The following is an 18821-nucleotide window of genomic DNA, read 5'->3' on the forward strand; positions in this document are numbered from 1 at the left end:
CACACACACACACACACACACACACACACACACACACACACACACACACACACACACACACACACACACACACTCTACTCTTCAGATCTGAAATGAGGTGGAAAAGTAACTGCGAAGCCAGACGGGAGCCTGCAGCTATCTCAGGGATGAATACAACTATTTCATTACAAACACCTTTAATGTCGCCATGGTGCGTCTCACTTGCTATGCAGTCCCATCATTTATTTTTTCTTGAAGGTACCAACAACACCATTATTTCTGGTTAAAGCTCTGCAGCATACAACTCGTAAAAAGGGCCAAACCGATGTGTCCTTAATGAGAGTCCATCAAAAGTCATTCATGGCTTTTTCCAAACTGGGTTTTGTTGTGTAACACATTAGAACCGTATAAAATAAATTCATATTACAGAAACAAGTTGCTGGGAGTGAAAGAAGGCAACTTTGCTGTGATGTGTGAAAGCCTTGTGACATCTGTGGAGGCAGGATTACTATAAATGCGACACTCCTAGTTCCCGCAGACTATTTTAATCCGCGCTTCACAGATGTGTAATCTAACGTGAAGTTTGTGGTAGACTTCATCAGGTTTTTTTGTTGCAAATGATATTCCTTTAAATCCTTTTAATCAACCTTACCCATTGTGAATTGAGCCTGTTGTAGTTGTGGTTTGCACAGAGATGATGATTAATATCATAATAAAATCAAAAAATGTCTCAATAAATTAATTGATGGCCTACTTTGCATCAACATAAATGTTTTTTTAAATGGACAAATTCTTATATTATGGCGTAATCTTGACTCATGTTGGTTGTTGTTGTTGTTCTTTACAAAAAACATGTAATCCAATAATAAAAGCATGGAAAATGATGTTTGGTCCTACAGAAAAAATGCTTTCTCTGAGCCAGCCGGTTTCGATCATACGCACAGGAATGCTAATATAAAGTAAGCAGAAGGTCAAATTTGCAGTTTTTTCCTGGTTCATAATTGAGACCTAAACCTGAACCACTGTTGGCCTTGCAGCTTGTTTGGTGTTATTTTTGCTTTGCCTCTTCCCCATCTCCCTCTTTCTTTTTACATTGCTGTTTCAGTTACACGTTCCTGTTCTTTTTTCAAATAATATAAATTCATTAACGTTTAATGTTTTACTATTTGGTACTGCATATTAGTGATCTTGGCTGTCATTTCACCACTTTGGTCCAAATTGAACTACAGACAATTTTCGGATTAATTGCCATGAAATATTTAAAGTCCCCTTAAGCCTCAAACTGGCATAGAACACAAGGATCTGGCTTGTTCAAAACATACTTAAAAAAGCATTGCTAAGTCCTCACCAAGGACCATAACTGGGATCATTTCATTCATGCAGCGATGAGTCTTGTTCTGTTGTTCGCCCAGTCTCTCTTTCCTCCCCTACCATTTTGCAGTTTTACCATACTTGCAAACTTAATGTGTTTTATATCCTCTCCCTACTGAAAGAAATAAAAAATATGACAACTATTGTAGTAACGATCATTTACCCGTTGCCTTCACACTGTGTCATCTAGTTTAGATTCTTCTTTAGTCAATTAAGGCTGTTTCATCTTCTGCTCTCACAAAGCTGTTATCCTTAATTTGTATTATTAATACACATAACTTTCCCACTGTCTTTTTCCCTTTTCTTTGTAAAAATGTGTGACATTATCTTTTGATTCACTGAGCACTGACACTGTTCTGAAAAGCAATTGACAGTGACGAGTGCAGCGGGGAAGCAAGAGGTATTTTGTCTTAATGAGCTGCCATACAGTCTGAGTTCCCCTCCACCTGTGATATGAGAGTAACCTCTCTCATCTCCTGAAATATCATGAGACTAACTTCTTTGTGTCTTCTAAAATCTGTCTTTGTCTCACTATCTGTTTTTTATGTTCTCTTTTACAAATCAGGTTACAATTCTTTTGTATATTCATTCAGTTGAATATACCACGCAATAACTATATAGCATCTCAACTATTGCACATTTTCACAACTGAGTTTGCAGATACACCTACCCACAAACACCTGTCTACCTCTGTGACCAGTTAGTGTCCAACCTGTCTGAAAGCAGCCTTATGCAAGAAGTGACCTTGTCTCTTTCGCCCTACATTACGAGGAGTATGCCATGGAGAGGGTCCACTAATGCACTCTAATCCTCCAACACAATGACCCCAATCCCTTAAATCTGTCAATAGGGAAGCTGATGCTCCAGATTATAGATGCTGCTGTAATGATACTGTGGGACTCTACTCCTGTCTTGTTGTTTGCAAGACAAACACACGATATGATTTGCATACTTCATTATATGCAAAGTATTCCCTACTGCTATGTTTTTCAACCTGTATTGAGGTATTTTTTTATTCAAACAATAATAAAGAATGTGCCTTGTTTGGTATGTTCAACTGACTTAAAACCTTGTGTCAGTTGCCTCTGAATTTCTATCCACCAGAGCCTTGCCTCGCTCATCACTGAAACAAATCAGAATATCAGACAAGCAGTCAGTGCCTCCATATCAGTTACAGGAAATGTGTGGTCCCCATGTCCGAATAAAATCAATTTAAATAGCATGGCACAATTCCATCCAATCAAACATGAATAGGACATGACTTTATACAACATCTGAAACGCTGCCAACAGGCTGTTAAATAAGTAAGGGATAATGTGCAGCGACGCGGTCATTATGGGGAAAAGAACACCGACAGGCTGATCAGGAGCCCGACGCGAAGCGGAGGGATCTAGATCTGCATGGCCACATTCTCAACAAAGTAATGATATGACTCCCACTATTAATTGAAATGCTTTTATGGATTTAGAAAATGATTTTATTGATTTAAAAAATAGCTGAATAACTTGGCACTTAGCAATTGTTATGTCCTTTCGACCATACCTCAGCATTTAGACTTGTTAAAGTCTTCAATGACATCCATTTAAACACTGATGCTGGCAGAATTTCAGTTCAGTTATATTCCAGGTCCTATTCTGTCAAACATCTACATGCTTCCTCCGGCTCATTCATTATAATTATGGAAAGCAACCTCAATATGTCACCACATCTATGCTGAACACACAAATGTATGTAATCATATCAACAGGGGACTATGGTGCTATATCACACGCACCGAGAATAGTTTGAATGTTGTTCAGTTTACATATGGAAGACCAAGAGATGAATCTGAGTTATAAAGACTGTCTTTGAAATAAAGAAAGCAACAGAAGTTCATTTAAAGCACATATTGTGTTCCTCTCTTGTTGTAATACCATCTGTGTTGCTTATGTACATTATTACTGTCTAAACGTTTGAGTTTTGTATTCTTCATCTTGTATGATACAGCAGGTCAAATCAGAGATGCCGGGCCACGATGCAATGTAGAGACAGCTTTGAATCAATGCTTATCTCAAAGGCGAGTTTGTTTACTTTTCCTACCGCTGCTGGACAGATAAATCGACTGGAAAGCAAAGAGAGTTTATACACATACAAAGAGGCTGGGCCTGTACACAGAGCATTTGGGAGAAAGTTATTAAAATTGCTTTTATCAACACTTTAAATCCACCCGATGCTGTTGTGCAGCAGGGAGAGACGAGGTTTGCTGTCATATCCACAACTGCCAATTCCTGAGGTGCAGGGCATCAGATTATTCTTTAAACTGGGGATGCTGTTTATGCTTCACAGCTCAGAGAATGTAATTTTGAGAAGTGTAGCAGTGCACCTCTGAGACACAGGAAGGGGGACGGTGAAAAAGGAGACAAATGAGCCATGAGTTCTCATGTGAAGCCTCCACCATTGATAAAATACCTGTAAATCTTTGGGGACACTGTCACAATACACACAACAAGAGTCATTTTTCTCTTTCCCATCGTTTGCTCTCTGTGTAACTGTTATTTTGTTTTACAGCAAAGAATCCCAATATTGGCAGGCACATCAAATACATCAAATTCCCTGAATGACATCAGACATAAGTCACATTCAATGGTGATTAAAAATAATCAAATCCCACTTATTCATAGCAGAGCTTTAGCCTATAATCCAAACCATTCACTGTGCTTTTCCATGAATGATACTTTACTATGTTTAAAGCTTTATAAACAACAATCGTAGGTCATTTAATTTCAACTATAACCGTTTGTTCTTTATTGATAGAGTCTCATAGGAAATACACATCACATTTTGGTTTAAAAATAAGAGGATGTTACATTTGGAAAAAGGCATCGTCATTTGCATTTACACATGAAAAATCTTACAGTTGCATATGTATTGCTCTGTGTCGAGAGACAAAGATTAGACATTTTTACAAATTGTAGAAGCAGCCCCCAGGAGAAACTTAAAACAAAAGGTAAGTTTGTTAAACAAATTCAGAAACAATGTCCACTTTAAACTCTGCACAGACTGTATTTGCATAGGTTGCATTGGATTTAAATAAATATCCAGTGAAGACTCCCGTGCATATTTCTCAAAATAACTTGACAAACGTTGCATTCTCTGACAAATTGCACAAACTCTTCAGGTATTCCCCTGAGGAATCTAAAAAAAAGATTACAAAGGCTGGAAAATAATAGAATTGCAAGAAATAATCCCTCCCGTACTGCATTCACCCGAACAAGTTGCAATATCTGGAGCTGTTTCTATAGCGGCAACATAATTGTACAAAAGTAGTAGGAGGTGAAAATGCATTTGTTATGAGTTACAAAAGTAAAAATAAGAAATAGTATAGATATATTTATATTTACAACATCAGATGTGCTGAGTGCATCCTTTTCAAATACAAGAATATTGCAATTTCTTCATGGGGTCACCAATGCACAATGTATTAAGAGGCTTTCCATCAGCATGTAGTTTCATATAGAAAGTCCTTTATCTAATCTCAATAAATACATCCTATAAAGGGACTTATCTTTTATCAAAACAAGAGCCAGCTTCTTATTTTTTAGACATTCTACAACAGGACTTGCTGTGTATGAATACTATTCTTTTCTTCTTGTTTTTCACTCGCATAACAATACCCCAATAAACTCACTTGGGCTCTCCTATAGGTTTGACCACAGGCCACGGCATGTCAGGTAGAGGTGACTGTGGCTCAGCGTGGACCTGCTGTAGCTGCAGGGCCTGCTGGTTAGCCCAGTTCAAGTCCACCCCATTCTTCTTCAGTGCAGCCAAGTGCTTGACGTCCAGCGTTGTGAAGGTGGTGAACTGGACCTGGTTCCTCTTACTGGTGGGGGAATGAAGTGGCTCGCTTCGGTGTGGCCTGGCCAGCAAGGTGGCTGAACGGTTCGCCATGGGGTCAATTGCAATTCCCTGAAAATGCTGCTGCTGGGAGGTGTTCCTGCTGCGGCCCAGAGTGGCAGTTCTTTCGGGGACAGGGGGGCCGCTCACTGTGGGCAGGGCGACCTCGAGGCCGTGGGGGCCGATGGAGTCTACGGAGTGACGAGACTCCAGAGAGCGGTGAGCCTCGCGTTTTAGCGTGGACACTTGAGCCGGGATACCTGGAGCGGGGTGGCCATCGTTGCCCAGCCACACCCAGTCGTGCTTGTGATCATTTGGGTCTCCTATGGGTGCCGGGGCTGCCTTCATTGCGGTCTTTTTATTCCGGAAACAAAGGTTATACGAAAGACAGTTGACCAAAAAGGCCAAAATAGCTACACAGGCCAGACCCACCAAGGCATACATGCCGATTTCAATCTGCGACAAGGCTCCGAATGTCCTAATGAGGTCACTCTCAATAACCTTCGGAGTTTGCTTCTTTGGCGTCACTTCTGCTTTAGGGATGTCTTTGTTAGGGGTTGAATTGGGGTTGTCAATCATGTTTCCAAAGCTTCTTTTCTGCTCTTCACCTTTACTTACTAACCCCACTGTTGTATATAGGGGTATGGCAGTGCTCAGCAGTGTATTGAAACTCATTGCGCTGGTAGTTGTAGTCGCCGTTGTTGTGGGAATAGCAGTGGTTGTGGTACCTCTTGTAGCTCTGGTTGTGGTTCTAACTCTAAAGACAGGCCGCACCATAGCTCTTGTTGAAACTGTGGTTGAGGTGGTGGGTTCTGCTGTGGTGGTCTCTTTCTGGGCAGGGGGTGTGCTTCTGTATAACCAGTTATCCACGTCGGCAACCACACGCTTGGTTGTTTTGGGATCACCTACCAATTCTAATGCACCGCCATCAAGATCTGTCAATCTGTCATTGCCACCACCACCACCACCACCTTCTCCTCCTGACACTCTGCTGCTACTCTGGAGGTTGATCCTGAGTAGACCGGTGCCCACCGCCAACTTGCCCTTCCTTTTGGACTTCTGGCATTCCTCGCAGATCCTCAGCTCCACTCTCACTAGCGCCCCCTGGCTTTTACCTTCACCTTGCGTTACTATGAATGTGGACTGCTGGGTTCGGCGCACCGTGGCAACCTTCTCATCTGGGGTAGAGACAGTCAGAGAGTAGATACTGCGGTCAAAAAGCTCCAGTGGTGTCACTGCGCCATCGCTGAACTGAACCCAACAGCTAACCACTGCTTCCTGAGAAAGAAAAAAAGAAAGAACGATTGTGATAACTGAGCAATACAGTTCATATGTACAAAAGCAGGTCAACAAATCAATATTCTCCTCTCTGCTTTCCGTGAGTGCTATATTCACATGATTGTTAATAGCACTAAATTGCTTATGCTAATCTCTTTATGATTACACTCAGTAGGGTGCTATTGTTCCATAGATTATAGTCTAATGAAGTCAGAGTATGGCATACAATTAACCAAAGTGGATAAAAAGAGTGTAATGAAAGCAATTTTAACAAGAACAAAAAGTACAGCGACAAGGGGTCGTGTTAAGAGCCAATCCAATCGCATGAATACACAATGACCTATTTCCTGTGGCTGATGTGAAACACTGAGGTACCACAGACCTAACCTATATTTGGGGTTTGAGTACATAATGAATCACCCTGAGCAGAGCATTAACAGCTTGCCACCACAGACACAATTGGTTGGTCATCTGTACTGGCATGGTTCCAACAGTTTTGTTATTGACAGGGGCCGACCAGCCACAGCAACAGTGCGCTGTAGGTAAATTGAGCTGTCGCTACAACAGATATGGAACCGCTAATTGCTGCCCCGTGCCTGTGTCGGGAGGCTGGTTTGATGTGGGCAGGATGCCAAGGCTAAATGTGCGAGTGAGCTTTTTAAATGATCATCTGTGCACCCTGTCTGCCTCTTCCGCTCTCTCACACAGCATGGTTACTGCAGATGGTGGTCTCAATGAGTTCACATTCTGAGAGGCAGAGAGAAAACACAAATGTTATTACACCCTTAAGGTGATTGTTTTTGCGCAAATCTGTTCTGCCGTGGCAATTTATATAATTCAAATCTTATCTGTTGGAGCCCATTATGTCTTTGGGGGAAAATATATATTTAGGATACGTTAATACCACACTATTTACCATAGAAAGTGTGATTTTAAGCCGCCCCTGACAGGGTTTAGAATGCAGTTGTTTTGAATGATACTGTATTGTTTTTGGTCTGCAGCAATATCCTCACTGGAGAAAACTTAAATAAATGTGAAATAGTGTGGTTTCCACTGAAAATAGGACTTTTTTTTTATAAGATTGTGGTCCTTCAAATGTGGGTTTAAAGCATTTGAAAAACATTTTCTGATCCTGCAGTGCTTTCACAATTAAATGACACAATATATCTAACAATGCTGATAAGTGCCACATCTCACCTACAGATTGTTCGATTTTCCAATGTTTAGGGGGTACCAAATTGAATAACACTATCTGTTCAGATCAAAATCTCAGACATTTTTATTTCTTACCTGTTGTGCTATTTATCAAGCTTGATTTGTTTTTGTGCATGTTTCCCATTGTCGGAGTTATCAGCCTTAGAGATGACCGCTTTCTCTTGAATATAATTTCTAAATCAATGCCAGTAGACACAATGGGAACGTGGGGCTCAATGCGCCAACAATGTTTTAAAGGGGCCTTATTATGCTTTTTGTGAGTTCCCTTTCCTATAGTGTGTTATATGTTTTTTTTCTGCATGTAAAAGCTTGGGTTTCTCTCCCACACCGTTTGTTTTCCACTGTTGCAGTTCCTCTTTGATAAATAGCACTAACTGTTAGAGCAGGGGTGCCCACACTTTTTCAGCTTGGGAGCTACTTTTAAAATGACCAAGTCAAAATGATCTACCTAGATTAAAAATGCTAAACATATATTTATTTATAAATATACTGAGTATACCTTATGTTGGTGTACCTTGCATAACTGCATGAACCTGTATGGCACAATACAACTCAGTACATTGTTGGTCATTACGTCCATTTTATACCCTTTCTTTAGTAGAATTGTATAAATTGGAAGGCTAAGGTAATCAGCTCGCCGGTGATTTGCAGCTGGCGCGGTTGACCGCACATGCGTGGTGAACTGCGTGTTAGAAAAGATGAGATCTCAGACTAGCGTACCTGTAGGTCAATCAAGTGGCAAATGCCATAGTAAGGATGGATGATAGGCTAACTTTTGTTTCCTTTTTTTTTCAATGCCATGTGATCTACCCACACTACCTTTGCGATCGAGGTATTGGGCACCCCTGTGTTAGAGGATGAAAATGATCATCACCCTCGTTTCATGTAAAGTTTCAAGTCAGGACTCCTCTGTGGACCCTACAAGGATAAGTGTCTTTTAAATAATCTATTACTTCAACAGATATCGGTACTACTTCAATTGCCGATATGAGATAACAAAATGTACCTGTAAAAGTCATAATGCATCTTCTCTCCTTTACGTTTCTATTCAGAACTTTTGATTCCTCCCATGACACGATCACCTTCTAGTAAACACTTTATCCTGATGTATCAAATTAAATGTTGCACTCAACAGCTCTGTCCCCACATATGTCTTGCTAATCACTTGATGTAGTTGTAGTTCAATTACTGCAGCCTAAATAAAGTGTGATGCAAGCAAGTTGTCTCCCTACTGCTATACATTCTGAACAGGCATACAACCAAGTAGATGTGTGGTCAAATCTAATTAAATCAATGTATCAATTAATCAGTTAATCACAGTTAACTACACCTGCAATGTTGGTGATTTCCTTACCATAAGCCAAACTATTATGAAATGTTGATTCCTGAATCCAAGCACTAGGATCAATACCCAAGTCTTGTGAACAAGGTTTGATTTACATGCGATATCATAGAGCATCAAAACAAACAAAAGATTCCCAATCTGTTCACAGTGCAAGGACATGTTAGTCTTTAAACGCAAGTCTGTGAGGATTCATGCTGTTCCTTTATTGCACATGCATCTGTGAGTGATTCTACGCTGGTAATAAAAGGAGAAAATTGTCATTGGAATGAATGCCAGGGGCCTTGCTCGTTAAATGCCCACACTTTAAAAGAACAAGAAAAAAGGGATGTTTTAAGACTTTGCACACCGGCAAATGCAGAGCTGCAATTTTAGCAGCTCACTGAGGGAAATAGCTTACTTGTTGCAAAGCCAATAAATAATTACATGTTGAGAGTAAATGCAGACAAAAACACATTGCGGGCTCTCACCTTTGATATTCAATCGCAGCCTACAGCAATCTGAATTCTGCATTTGTGTTTCTGCTCTTATGTAAGCCCTCTGATGAAACCTTGTCTACGGGGGAGACACTGACAGTTTCAAAAGATGTGAGTTACAAAGGAGAGTGAGTGATTAAAAGAACATGGACATCGTTCAGTGTACTTTCCATTCGAGACAAATGAGGTCTCATATATTTTTAAATACATTTACCATCCTTATTTTTTTAATCATTTTGTAAAAGAAAAAGTATTGTTCTGTGTCACATGGAAATCTATAAATCAATTGTTTTCTGTTTTATAATCTGAATAAAAGAGAAAATAAATGGTTGACTCATAATTATAAAGAAAACTCTCTTTTATTCTCTCACAGTACATGTTTGTATCTCTTATTGGACAGGATTCCCTCTTTTCGTTTATTTCTGCTCTTTTAGATTTTCACACTCAAGTTCTAAAACGAGAATCTGTAAAACTAATAGCAATAAAAAGAGAGAAGCAGAATCGAGAGAAGCTAAGCGAATCCAAACCCTTTCTATGCTTTCAGCATTACAATTTTCCAGTTTCTTACCTGTTCGAGCTGCGTGATCATCTCCCGTGTGGTTGCCGTGGCGACGATGGCCCCATTGCTCCCTGGGCTGAGCTGCAGGGACAGCGAGAGTCCAGAAACCAACTGCACCCCCAACTCCGTCACACTCACTTTATCGTCCACCACACTGATGCTCCTCTCAGCCAGCACCGACCAGGTCAGAGGGGACAGCACCTGCAACGAGGAAAACCTCATGCAACTTTCAGATGGAAGCACAACAGCATGCCCAGCACCTGCTAAAACCCGTCTGACATACACACATACACAAACACACAAACACACAAACACACAAACACACACGCAATGGCTTACCTGAACAGTAGTAGTGCCCACAGCCCGTCCCTGGAGGACCACCCCATCGTGCACACTGGCTATTTCAGGATCTGACACTTTTAGAAATGAGCGCACAATATTGGTCACATCCACCTAAAAACAGAGAAAATGTTGATTGTATTAAATCCTTATAAAGCTACTGCAATAATGTGATGATTACTATTGTTTCAACTTTTGGAAAAATGTAATCTATCTATAAATGTACTCAAGAACTGAACTTAAGTTGAGTTTTAAAATACTTCAAAAGAGTATTTCCATTACTCTATTCTTAAACTCCACAACATCTCAGAGGTTTTACTTTTTACTCCATCACATTTTTATGAAAACGTAAGTTCTTTACCAGACTCAGATTAATGATCATTTTAAATATTGTGATATTTTACTGTACATTAAGAAGACTTTATTGATTCACAAGATATTTAATGGACAAGATACCCACAATAGATCATATTGATGCAATGCAAACATTAGTGCATCAATAATCAAAATTCAATAAAACAAGATATTCTGTATAATTACTACATTGAGTTGTGATACTTTAAGTATAACCTAATGTTAATACTTATACTCCTAGTACTTGATATACAAATATGAATGTATATACTTTTTTACCTGCCAGTCAGGACCCATGAAGTACTCCACGGACTCCGCCCCCGTTAGTGGGTCAGACGGCGCCTCAGCGTCAGCCTGGGCTATAAATGGTGTTAGCACCGTGAGCCTAGAGTGCTGGTACTGCAGCATGCAACCCCTGCCCTTCCTCACGTCCTCCTCTTCCTCGATGTCCCATGTCGACCTGACACACAAAGGGGAATCAGACACAATTAGTCGCCGACTTTATTTCTAAAATATTTGTTAAGAAAACTTTAGTTCTGTTTCCAAAAGTTAGAGGATAAGATCTGAATTATGTTCAGACCTGTGTTGTAAATATGAAGGCATCAAGAGCAGTTATCTTAGCTTAGCATAAAGACTGCAAGAAGTGGGCGACATGATAACAGGTTATTACAGTCAGAACCTCTAAAGCTCACAAATGTAAATGTTATATATCCGTTTCAAATAAAACAACAACAGAAAGGTAAAAACAACAAGATGTGGTTCTAAAGGGATTTTTCAGAATGGCTATCTCCTCTGTCTTTATGCTAAGCTAAGCTAATCGCCGGCCGACTGTATTTTCATATTTAAATTTAAGTTATTCCGATATTTCACAAAAATGTGTTCATTTATTCTAAGTAACAAACATGACATTCAATAAGTTGCAGTGAATATGTGATGTGAACTCTTAAATGGTGTTTTCTAGCCAGCAGAGAGACCACAGGCTCATAAACAAAATACTGGAGACCAGCAGTGTTTGTTGATGCCATAAAAGGGACAACACATTTGCGGACTGACCTTTCCTTCTAAATGAATTTAAGTTAAATTAACCAGGATCCCACGGCTGGCTAGTTTGTTTGTGCGCAATAGAGGTTAAGCTGTGAACTATCCTCAACCCCCTCAGCAATGATCATTCTGTATAATTATCGTAAGCACAGCTGGTGCGCCATGCACCGCACCACAGGTGTGCTGCGGGGCTGGTGGCTATGCTTTTACACTGCAGGCACAGCGCTAGTGTCCAGAGCTACAGTCCAAATAAACATCATTATTATATAGCCTTAGGTCAGAACTTAACATGTGATGGAGATGCTGCTTGAATTAAATAAGTGTGACTCAACACCACACGGCAAATGTAATCTCCCCTAAATGATTGAGTCTAAACTCATAGCGGTTAGAAATGCTTCTAGGCTTCCGCCTGCAGAGAATGAACGGCACTTATTTAAAGTTTAATCTGTATTTTTTTATTTTTTTAAATATCAGCATTCATAGTATCATTAATTTGTTTAATTGCATTTTTGTACTTACTGACTAACTGATTTCCCAAAGTTTAGTTTCTTTGGCATAGTAATTCAACTTTTCTATTTGTTCTTTGATTAACCTTTACTCATTATGCCTTCTATTGGCTTGCCAGGTAGCTAATCAACGCCAACAAATACAACATTAATATCAGTATTATTTAAAGATGGAGTGTTAACTGATTTTGTGTTTATTTCATATTCTATTTTAAATCAATAGGGTTTTAGTGCAAATCATAATCACAATCTGAAGAAAAAGAATGACAAAACAAAGCAGGGGTGAGAATCTTTCATGAATCCACAGTACGTTAACAGTAAGTTAACAGTATTACTGTTTTGTTTATGAAGCCCAAAGTTTATTACCAGTCAGTTCTGATGCTACAATTGGACAGCTTTTATTCCATAGACATGCATGGCATATAAAATTCATCCCTAACATGAGCTGAGACTCGTCATTACAATCACCATAGGAGTTTCCCATTTATGACCTACTATCCATTTGTGGGTATTGAATGTTTTGGGAAATGAAAGCCTCAAAGAGTTTTTACCCTGAAGAGAATTAACAGCCCATCAGCCAGCCATCATCATTAGTATTGAGTGAAGAGTAATGACTTTACTGTAAGTATCGAGTGAAAAATCAACTAACCTTTGTCTCTAGGGCAACTGTGTCCTACCCACTAATGTGCCTAACACAAATGTTATGCTTTTCTGATGGCCTGTATTTGCAGTAGGCAGGCCGATAGAAACACACCTCTCAGTATGCTATAATCCATTTTAATATCCCCACTAACGGCAGACTCAAAAATGACAATACAGCTGAATTCTCAAGTCAACAAAACTGATTATAATCAACTTCACAGAATCACAATAGGGTTTCTTGCTACAGTAAAACAATACACAAAAAGGTTTATCCTATTATTTATTTCTGAAAATTCTTACATTTAGCACTTTTACCCAAATGACTGCATCTCTGCACTGGCCCACTCAGAATCAAGATAAAGGGACTATAGCAACCAGGGGCGGTTCTAGGGGGGGCCAACAGGGGCCAGTGCCCCCGTAACACTGACCAGGGACCCCCCTGTGGCCCCCCTCCAAAAAAAAGGTTACAATTTTACAATTTATTGGAACTAAATTAAATCAGAGACCCGGATGTACAGTGGAGATCTAACTGTTCATTACCTTATAAAAGTAAATACTGTTTATGTTTTGTTATTAAATTGTCACTTACAGTAAAGTTACTAAAACAAATACTCTAAATGAAAAAAACTACTGAAACAAAGGACTGTAACTTAAATGTACTGAAACAAATACCTTTACAAAAACAAATACCAGTTACTGTATTTTATGTTTATTTTACACAATTACTTTATACTGTCTTTGTAACCCGCTTTTATTGTGCCCCTCTCATGAAATAACTGGCTCCAGCCTGGCCCCCCCCAGTAAAATTGGTCGAGAACCGCCACTGATAGCAACCACATGTGTATAGCAATGCAAGTGATGGGCCTTACCTCCTGTTGCCAGAAGTAACAGGGACTCTCCAGCCTTTGATCTGGCTGAGCTCGGGGTCGGCCACATCGATTAGCAAAGGCAGGCGGGGAATCCATACACTCAGCTCCAGCTGAGCACTCAGGAAACCGTAGGTGAAGTCCAGCACTACCCTGCTCTTCCCTCGTGTTTCATTCCCATTTACATAAACGTAATCACATCGCTCTGACACCTGGAAAATGGAGAGAAGAAAAGAAAAAAGGTGAATATATGGCTCGGCTGTATCTGGCCGGAACATTTAAAAAGTTCAGAATTACTTTAGAATCGCTGGACTAGAGGTAGGACTGTGCTGTGATTTGGATTCAACTTTTCTTGACAGCACCAGCAAGGTTTTTTCTATGTATGGCCCCATGGAAAATAAATAAGAAAGTTTTAACAACTGACAGAGAGGAGAGGCACCAATACAAATAAGCTGAAACCACACAACCACAAACATTTTATCAATTTCGAACGACTTCCAAAGTCTGGCCGGGGAACCACACAATGTTTCTGTTTATGTCATGTAAACTCACAACCTTGGTCTCCATGAAACCTTTACGGAATATAAATTAAGTCAACCTTACGACTGTTCCTGTAGTGCTGTACGGTAGGAGGGAGCGTTGCATTTCCCCACCAGTGAGGGCAATGAGGTGAAACACAGCAGTTGGTGTGTTTTATTTAAGATTGGAGGCCTATCTCCACTGCAGACTCACTTATCTTAGCAAACCAGTGGCTCCACAGCGGTAATTGGAGGGCAATAGACTGGAGAGTAGAGCATAGCACTGGAGAGGGGGTGATATAAAGGGGGAGGCGTAAAAAGTGAGGAAAAAGCGGAGGGAGGAATGACGTCCAAGGTAAGTCAACTTGAACTCCAGGGGAAATATTGAGGGGGACCAGCCTGTGAAGAAATGTTCCCATCATGCCACAGGTCCAAAACAAACTCTCTGATGTGTGTTAGAGCTCTACAATGCAACTACATGTACTGTAGATGGGTTAATGGACAACAAATAAATGATATAAGCACCTACATCATGTGTTTGTTGGATTTTAGCTAAATAATGACGCATGTTGATACACATCAACACAATCAAAAACTTTAAAGGCGATTCTATAACTTGAAATTTGAATTCTTATTTTCAAATAATCACTCCTTTCCACATGATCTGTTGTAGGCCTAAAAAAGAATGCATCTTAAAATACCAGAACTTACACATTTTGCAAATCATCCTGCCCAGTTTCAACATTTCAGAATGTTTTACTTTCCAAGCTATAGTTTTCTCTTCATTATAGAAATCCATGAGCAGACTTATGAAACTTTAATCATGCACCCATTATAGTAAACATCACGTCGGTGTCCCTTTTTGTCAAAGTTAAAAAATATATATATGAGAGCAGAAGCACAGTGAAGACTTTCAAATCAATATGCATTTATAATTTCCATGACAATGCATCTATCTTTTATTTTATTTGAAGAAGTAATCTCATAGAGATCAATATATCTTTTTGAAGCAAGACCTATGCTCAAGGCATTATATAAGCACGGACAAAACATAGACATTCTCACAAACATACATACATATTGTAAAAACACTAAACAAGTGAATCTATTACGAGTAGAGCCCAAGTATAATAGGTTCAAAGTCAATATATTTTTAAATATTGATCATTTGCAGTTAAAGGTGAACCATTTATTAATCAAATATGGGTCAATTGACAATGAGTATAGTTCAAGTAAGAGACCCAACTCTGCCATCCCTTTATCAACTTTGATTTGATTTGTTTTGGCAGGTGTTTCCAGGAAGAAAACTAATAAAGTAGCTAACTCACATCATTACTAGCTAGCCTATGGACATGGTGAAGCATTTAGCTTCTAAAGACACAGATTCGGAGATGGTGGAGACCAAATCAGAGCTAAAAGTAGGGTGGATTTTGAACGTATTATAACAAGAGTTGCCTGTTTGCAGTTTCAACAGATGGCTACCTGTTAAAAGTTCAACTGTCATCAAAGGCCAAGAATTATCAAACTGGAAACCACAAAACATTTCACAAACTTGTTCATGGCACAGAAAGACGACCAATCTTATGTTGGCTAAATCAAACAGTTTGTGTGCTGTGTGTGAATACAGTCACCCTTGTGGAAGTTATATAGATGATAAGGTTTTTGTTTTCAAGCTTTCCCTTCACCTGGCAGTACTTTAAAAAGGGGTCAGAGAGAGCAGGAAGCAAAAGAGACCATTCAGAGACACAATAATAACTGGATTAAGTTCCTCTACTGATACAGAAAATCATTACAAACACAGGCTCCCTCTTTTTGGCTCTTTCCCACTCTCCTAAGCTTACACACTTACTGTAAGCACATCGACTCAAACTTACAAAGCCAGTGGCTTCCGTGTCGGCTAATGAAAAATAGCACAACTCCTTTTTTCTTCTTTTCTGGTATTCTGTTCTGCTTCTCTCTCCCATTCTCTCTTTCTGCTCCTACTGTTCCAGTAACATGGATCCATTACACAAAGGTCAAACCACTGTGCTTATGGACTGAGTGCTGGGATTATGCAGCTCAGTCTGTAATGCCATATGGAAGAACTGCTTTTATCCACCATGTTTTGACACACACTCACACACACACAGGCTGGAGCTGGCAAGTTGAGTATGATGGCAAAGTGACAGGGGATGTTTTGGAGTTAGAGACCTGTATAAATAATGTTTTGTATGTGCATTAGGGCCTGGATTATATATTACACTGGAATTTAATATGAGGGTAAAGAAGGCTGCAAACCTTTTTGCATCTTGAAATAGGTGATTTTAGGTTTGTTAGAGTCATTAATGCACACTGTTGAGTGTGCTTACACACAAGTCAGCATTATAACGGAATAACTACATCCTAGATTTTCATGAAACTTGGTGAAAGGTTTTCTAATGGGAAAAACCCAATATATTTTGGAGTGGACTCACATCACAGGGCTGATAAATTAACAAAGTTTCATTTTTGTTAACACTGACAGTTTGCGAATTTGCAGCCAGTGGTGTTAGCATACAGGAAAATGAATTATTACATATAGTGCAGGCAAAAAAGGAAGACATTTACAACCAACGGATTCTTGCTTGTAAATGTCTAATCCAAGTCAAATAAACTTGTTGTTGTAATGACTTACCTTGAGTACATCCTCCTCTGTAGACCTACATCTGGTGTAGTTTGTCACATCAGTGACGGAGCCATCAGCCTCAACTGCCAGAGTTTTCACAGGTACAGACACCGTTACACCCGTCAGCTTAGCAGTATTCAAGATATCAGTTTTCTGTGTAGAAAGGAGGACATTAATAGAGTAAAGAAAAATGTATTCTTTTTTTTTTATGGCAATTGCAAAGGTCAAATAGTTACACACCAAGATCATGTAAGTGTATTTCAAGTGTACTATGTATTCATTTATTGAGCTGTACTTACATCAGGTTTTAAAATTGTTTGACTGATAGAGATCATGCAATGTTATTATTTGTTTATTGATTGTTATGAACCTGCCTGAAGACCACAGATGGAAATGAGCTATTAGCTATAATCTGGCATATTGCATCTCTTCTCTTTGCTGAGATTAATGTTGTTGTATGCATGGTCCTTCTATAAATAAATAAATACAAAAACAAATAAACAAATTCTTCCTCTTTGTCTTCTTCACACCACAGCAGCTTGGATCTTAATTGTAATGCTAGCTCCCTTTAAAGCTGAAGAATATTGATCTAAATACTTTTTCACTGACGATCATCACTATTTGTATTGGGGCAGGGATAATAGGCAGAGGGTGTTAGCAAGACTAACAGAGATTAAAACACTTGCAGGCTCACAAACTCGATTCATTTAAATCACAATGATGCAACCCGTACACACAAACTAGACAGATGTGCTAAAAAGAAATCTCTCTGTGATGATATTATATAACAGAATACATGTCGTTCTGTCTCTCTCAAACTCACACACCTGGATTAAAACAAATCACCTATTAAACGTCGATTTCCCCACCCTGTTGTGCACATCTGTGTCAATGCTTAGCAACTGCTTAGCTTTTCATACATCAAGACTGGTACTTTACAGTTTACAAGATCTCTGATAAGGTCTTTTTAATCTATTATAGGTGATGGCAGTGTGTGTGTGTAAGGAGCTCTGGGTGATCAGCAGGGTTTTTTTCCCCCTCCTGATGCTTGTGGATCAGAAATCGCTCGGCAGATGTTCCCCGGCAGCTTCACATTCTGAACTCTGTCGGCCTGACAGCTGCTGACCGCAATTCAAAAGGGACATGCTCCAGTTCAGACCGAAACACTGACCCATACATAAAGCCACTGGATCAAGGTTAGCGCAAACCCGGAAAGCAATATCATCGCTCTGTGGTTCTGGCAGCGCCACACCGAGAGAGCTCCATTTCCGATGTTTCCGCAGTAATCTGTCTGGCAGTGATCAGGTTCAGTTCAAGTGGTTCAGCTCTGTTTTAAATCGGCCTCTTCTGGGAATACAGTCTTATATTTACACTTCCTTCATTTACATGTTCATTCAGTCAGTGTAAGTGCTAAATCCTTTAGAGGGCTACATGTCAATGAGATGGACATGAGAAGAACATGCAGAAAGAAAATCTAACACCCAACCTTCTTTGCTGTGACGCAACATCCCCCATGCCTTTCCTTCACTATTAAACAGTTTTGTATTAAATGTGCATTTTCTTGTGTAGTGCAGTTTTTATTTTAATAACCACACTTCAATTACTCATGGTGGTTATATAACAGTATGTTTGGCTATTAACAAAATAATTAATTCAATAATAATTCAATATAGTTGATGTCTTATTCATGCTATTGCAGCATGAAATAGCTTTCCGAGTCTCCTTTTCGAAGACAGTAATGAACCTATTATACATTGTCATTTCTTACAGTTTGTTTTAAAAAGGTAAACGTCGCATAGCAGCATGAAATCAGTCTAG

General features: G+C 39.5%; 1 protein-coding gene across 1 annotated transcript in view; it reads right to left on the bottom strand.

Moving 5' to 3' along the window:
- Positions 1 to 4137: 4137 nt before the first annotated feature.
- The window catches only part of LOC117476337 (transmembrane protein 132D-like), a 32486-nt gene continuing 17802 nt past the window's right edge, over positions 4138 to 18821 (bottom strand). Inside the window, exons 5-10 of the mRNA XM_034122777.1 lie at positions 17013 to 17156; positions 13845 to 14053; positions 11066 to 11246; positions 10433 to 10546; positions 10103 to 10294; positions 4138 to 6501 (exon numbers count right to left, since the gene is read on the bottom strand). Coding sequence (XP_033978668.1) covers positions 5014 to 6501; positions 10103 to 10294; positions 10433 to 10546; positions 11066 to 11246; positions 13845 to 14053; positions 17013 to 17156 — 2328 coding nt within the window. The 3' untranslated portion in view covers positions 4138 to 5013. The remainder of the gene's footprint in view (positions 6502 to 10102; positions 10295 to 10432; positions 10547 to 11065; positions 11247 to 13844; positions 14054 to 17012; positions 17157 to 18821) is intronic.

Source organism: Trematomus bernacchii, unplaced genomic scaffold, assembly GCF_902827165.1.
Source record: "Trematomus bernacchii unplaced genomic scaffold, fTreBer1.1, whole genome shotgun sequence".
Lineage (NCBI taxonomy): Eukaryota > Metazoa > Chordata > Actinopteri > Perciformes > Nototheniidae > Trematomus > Trematomus bernacchii.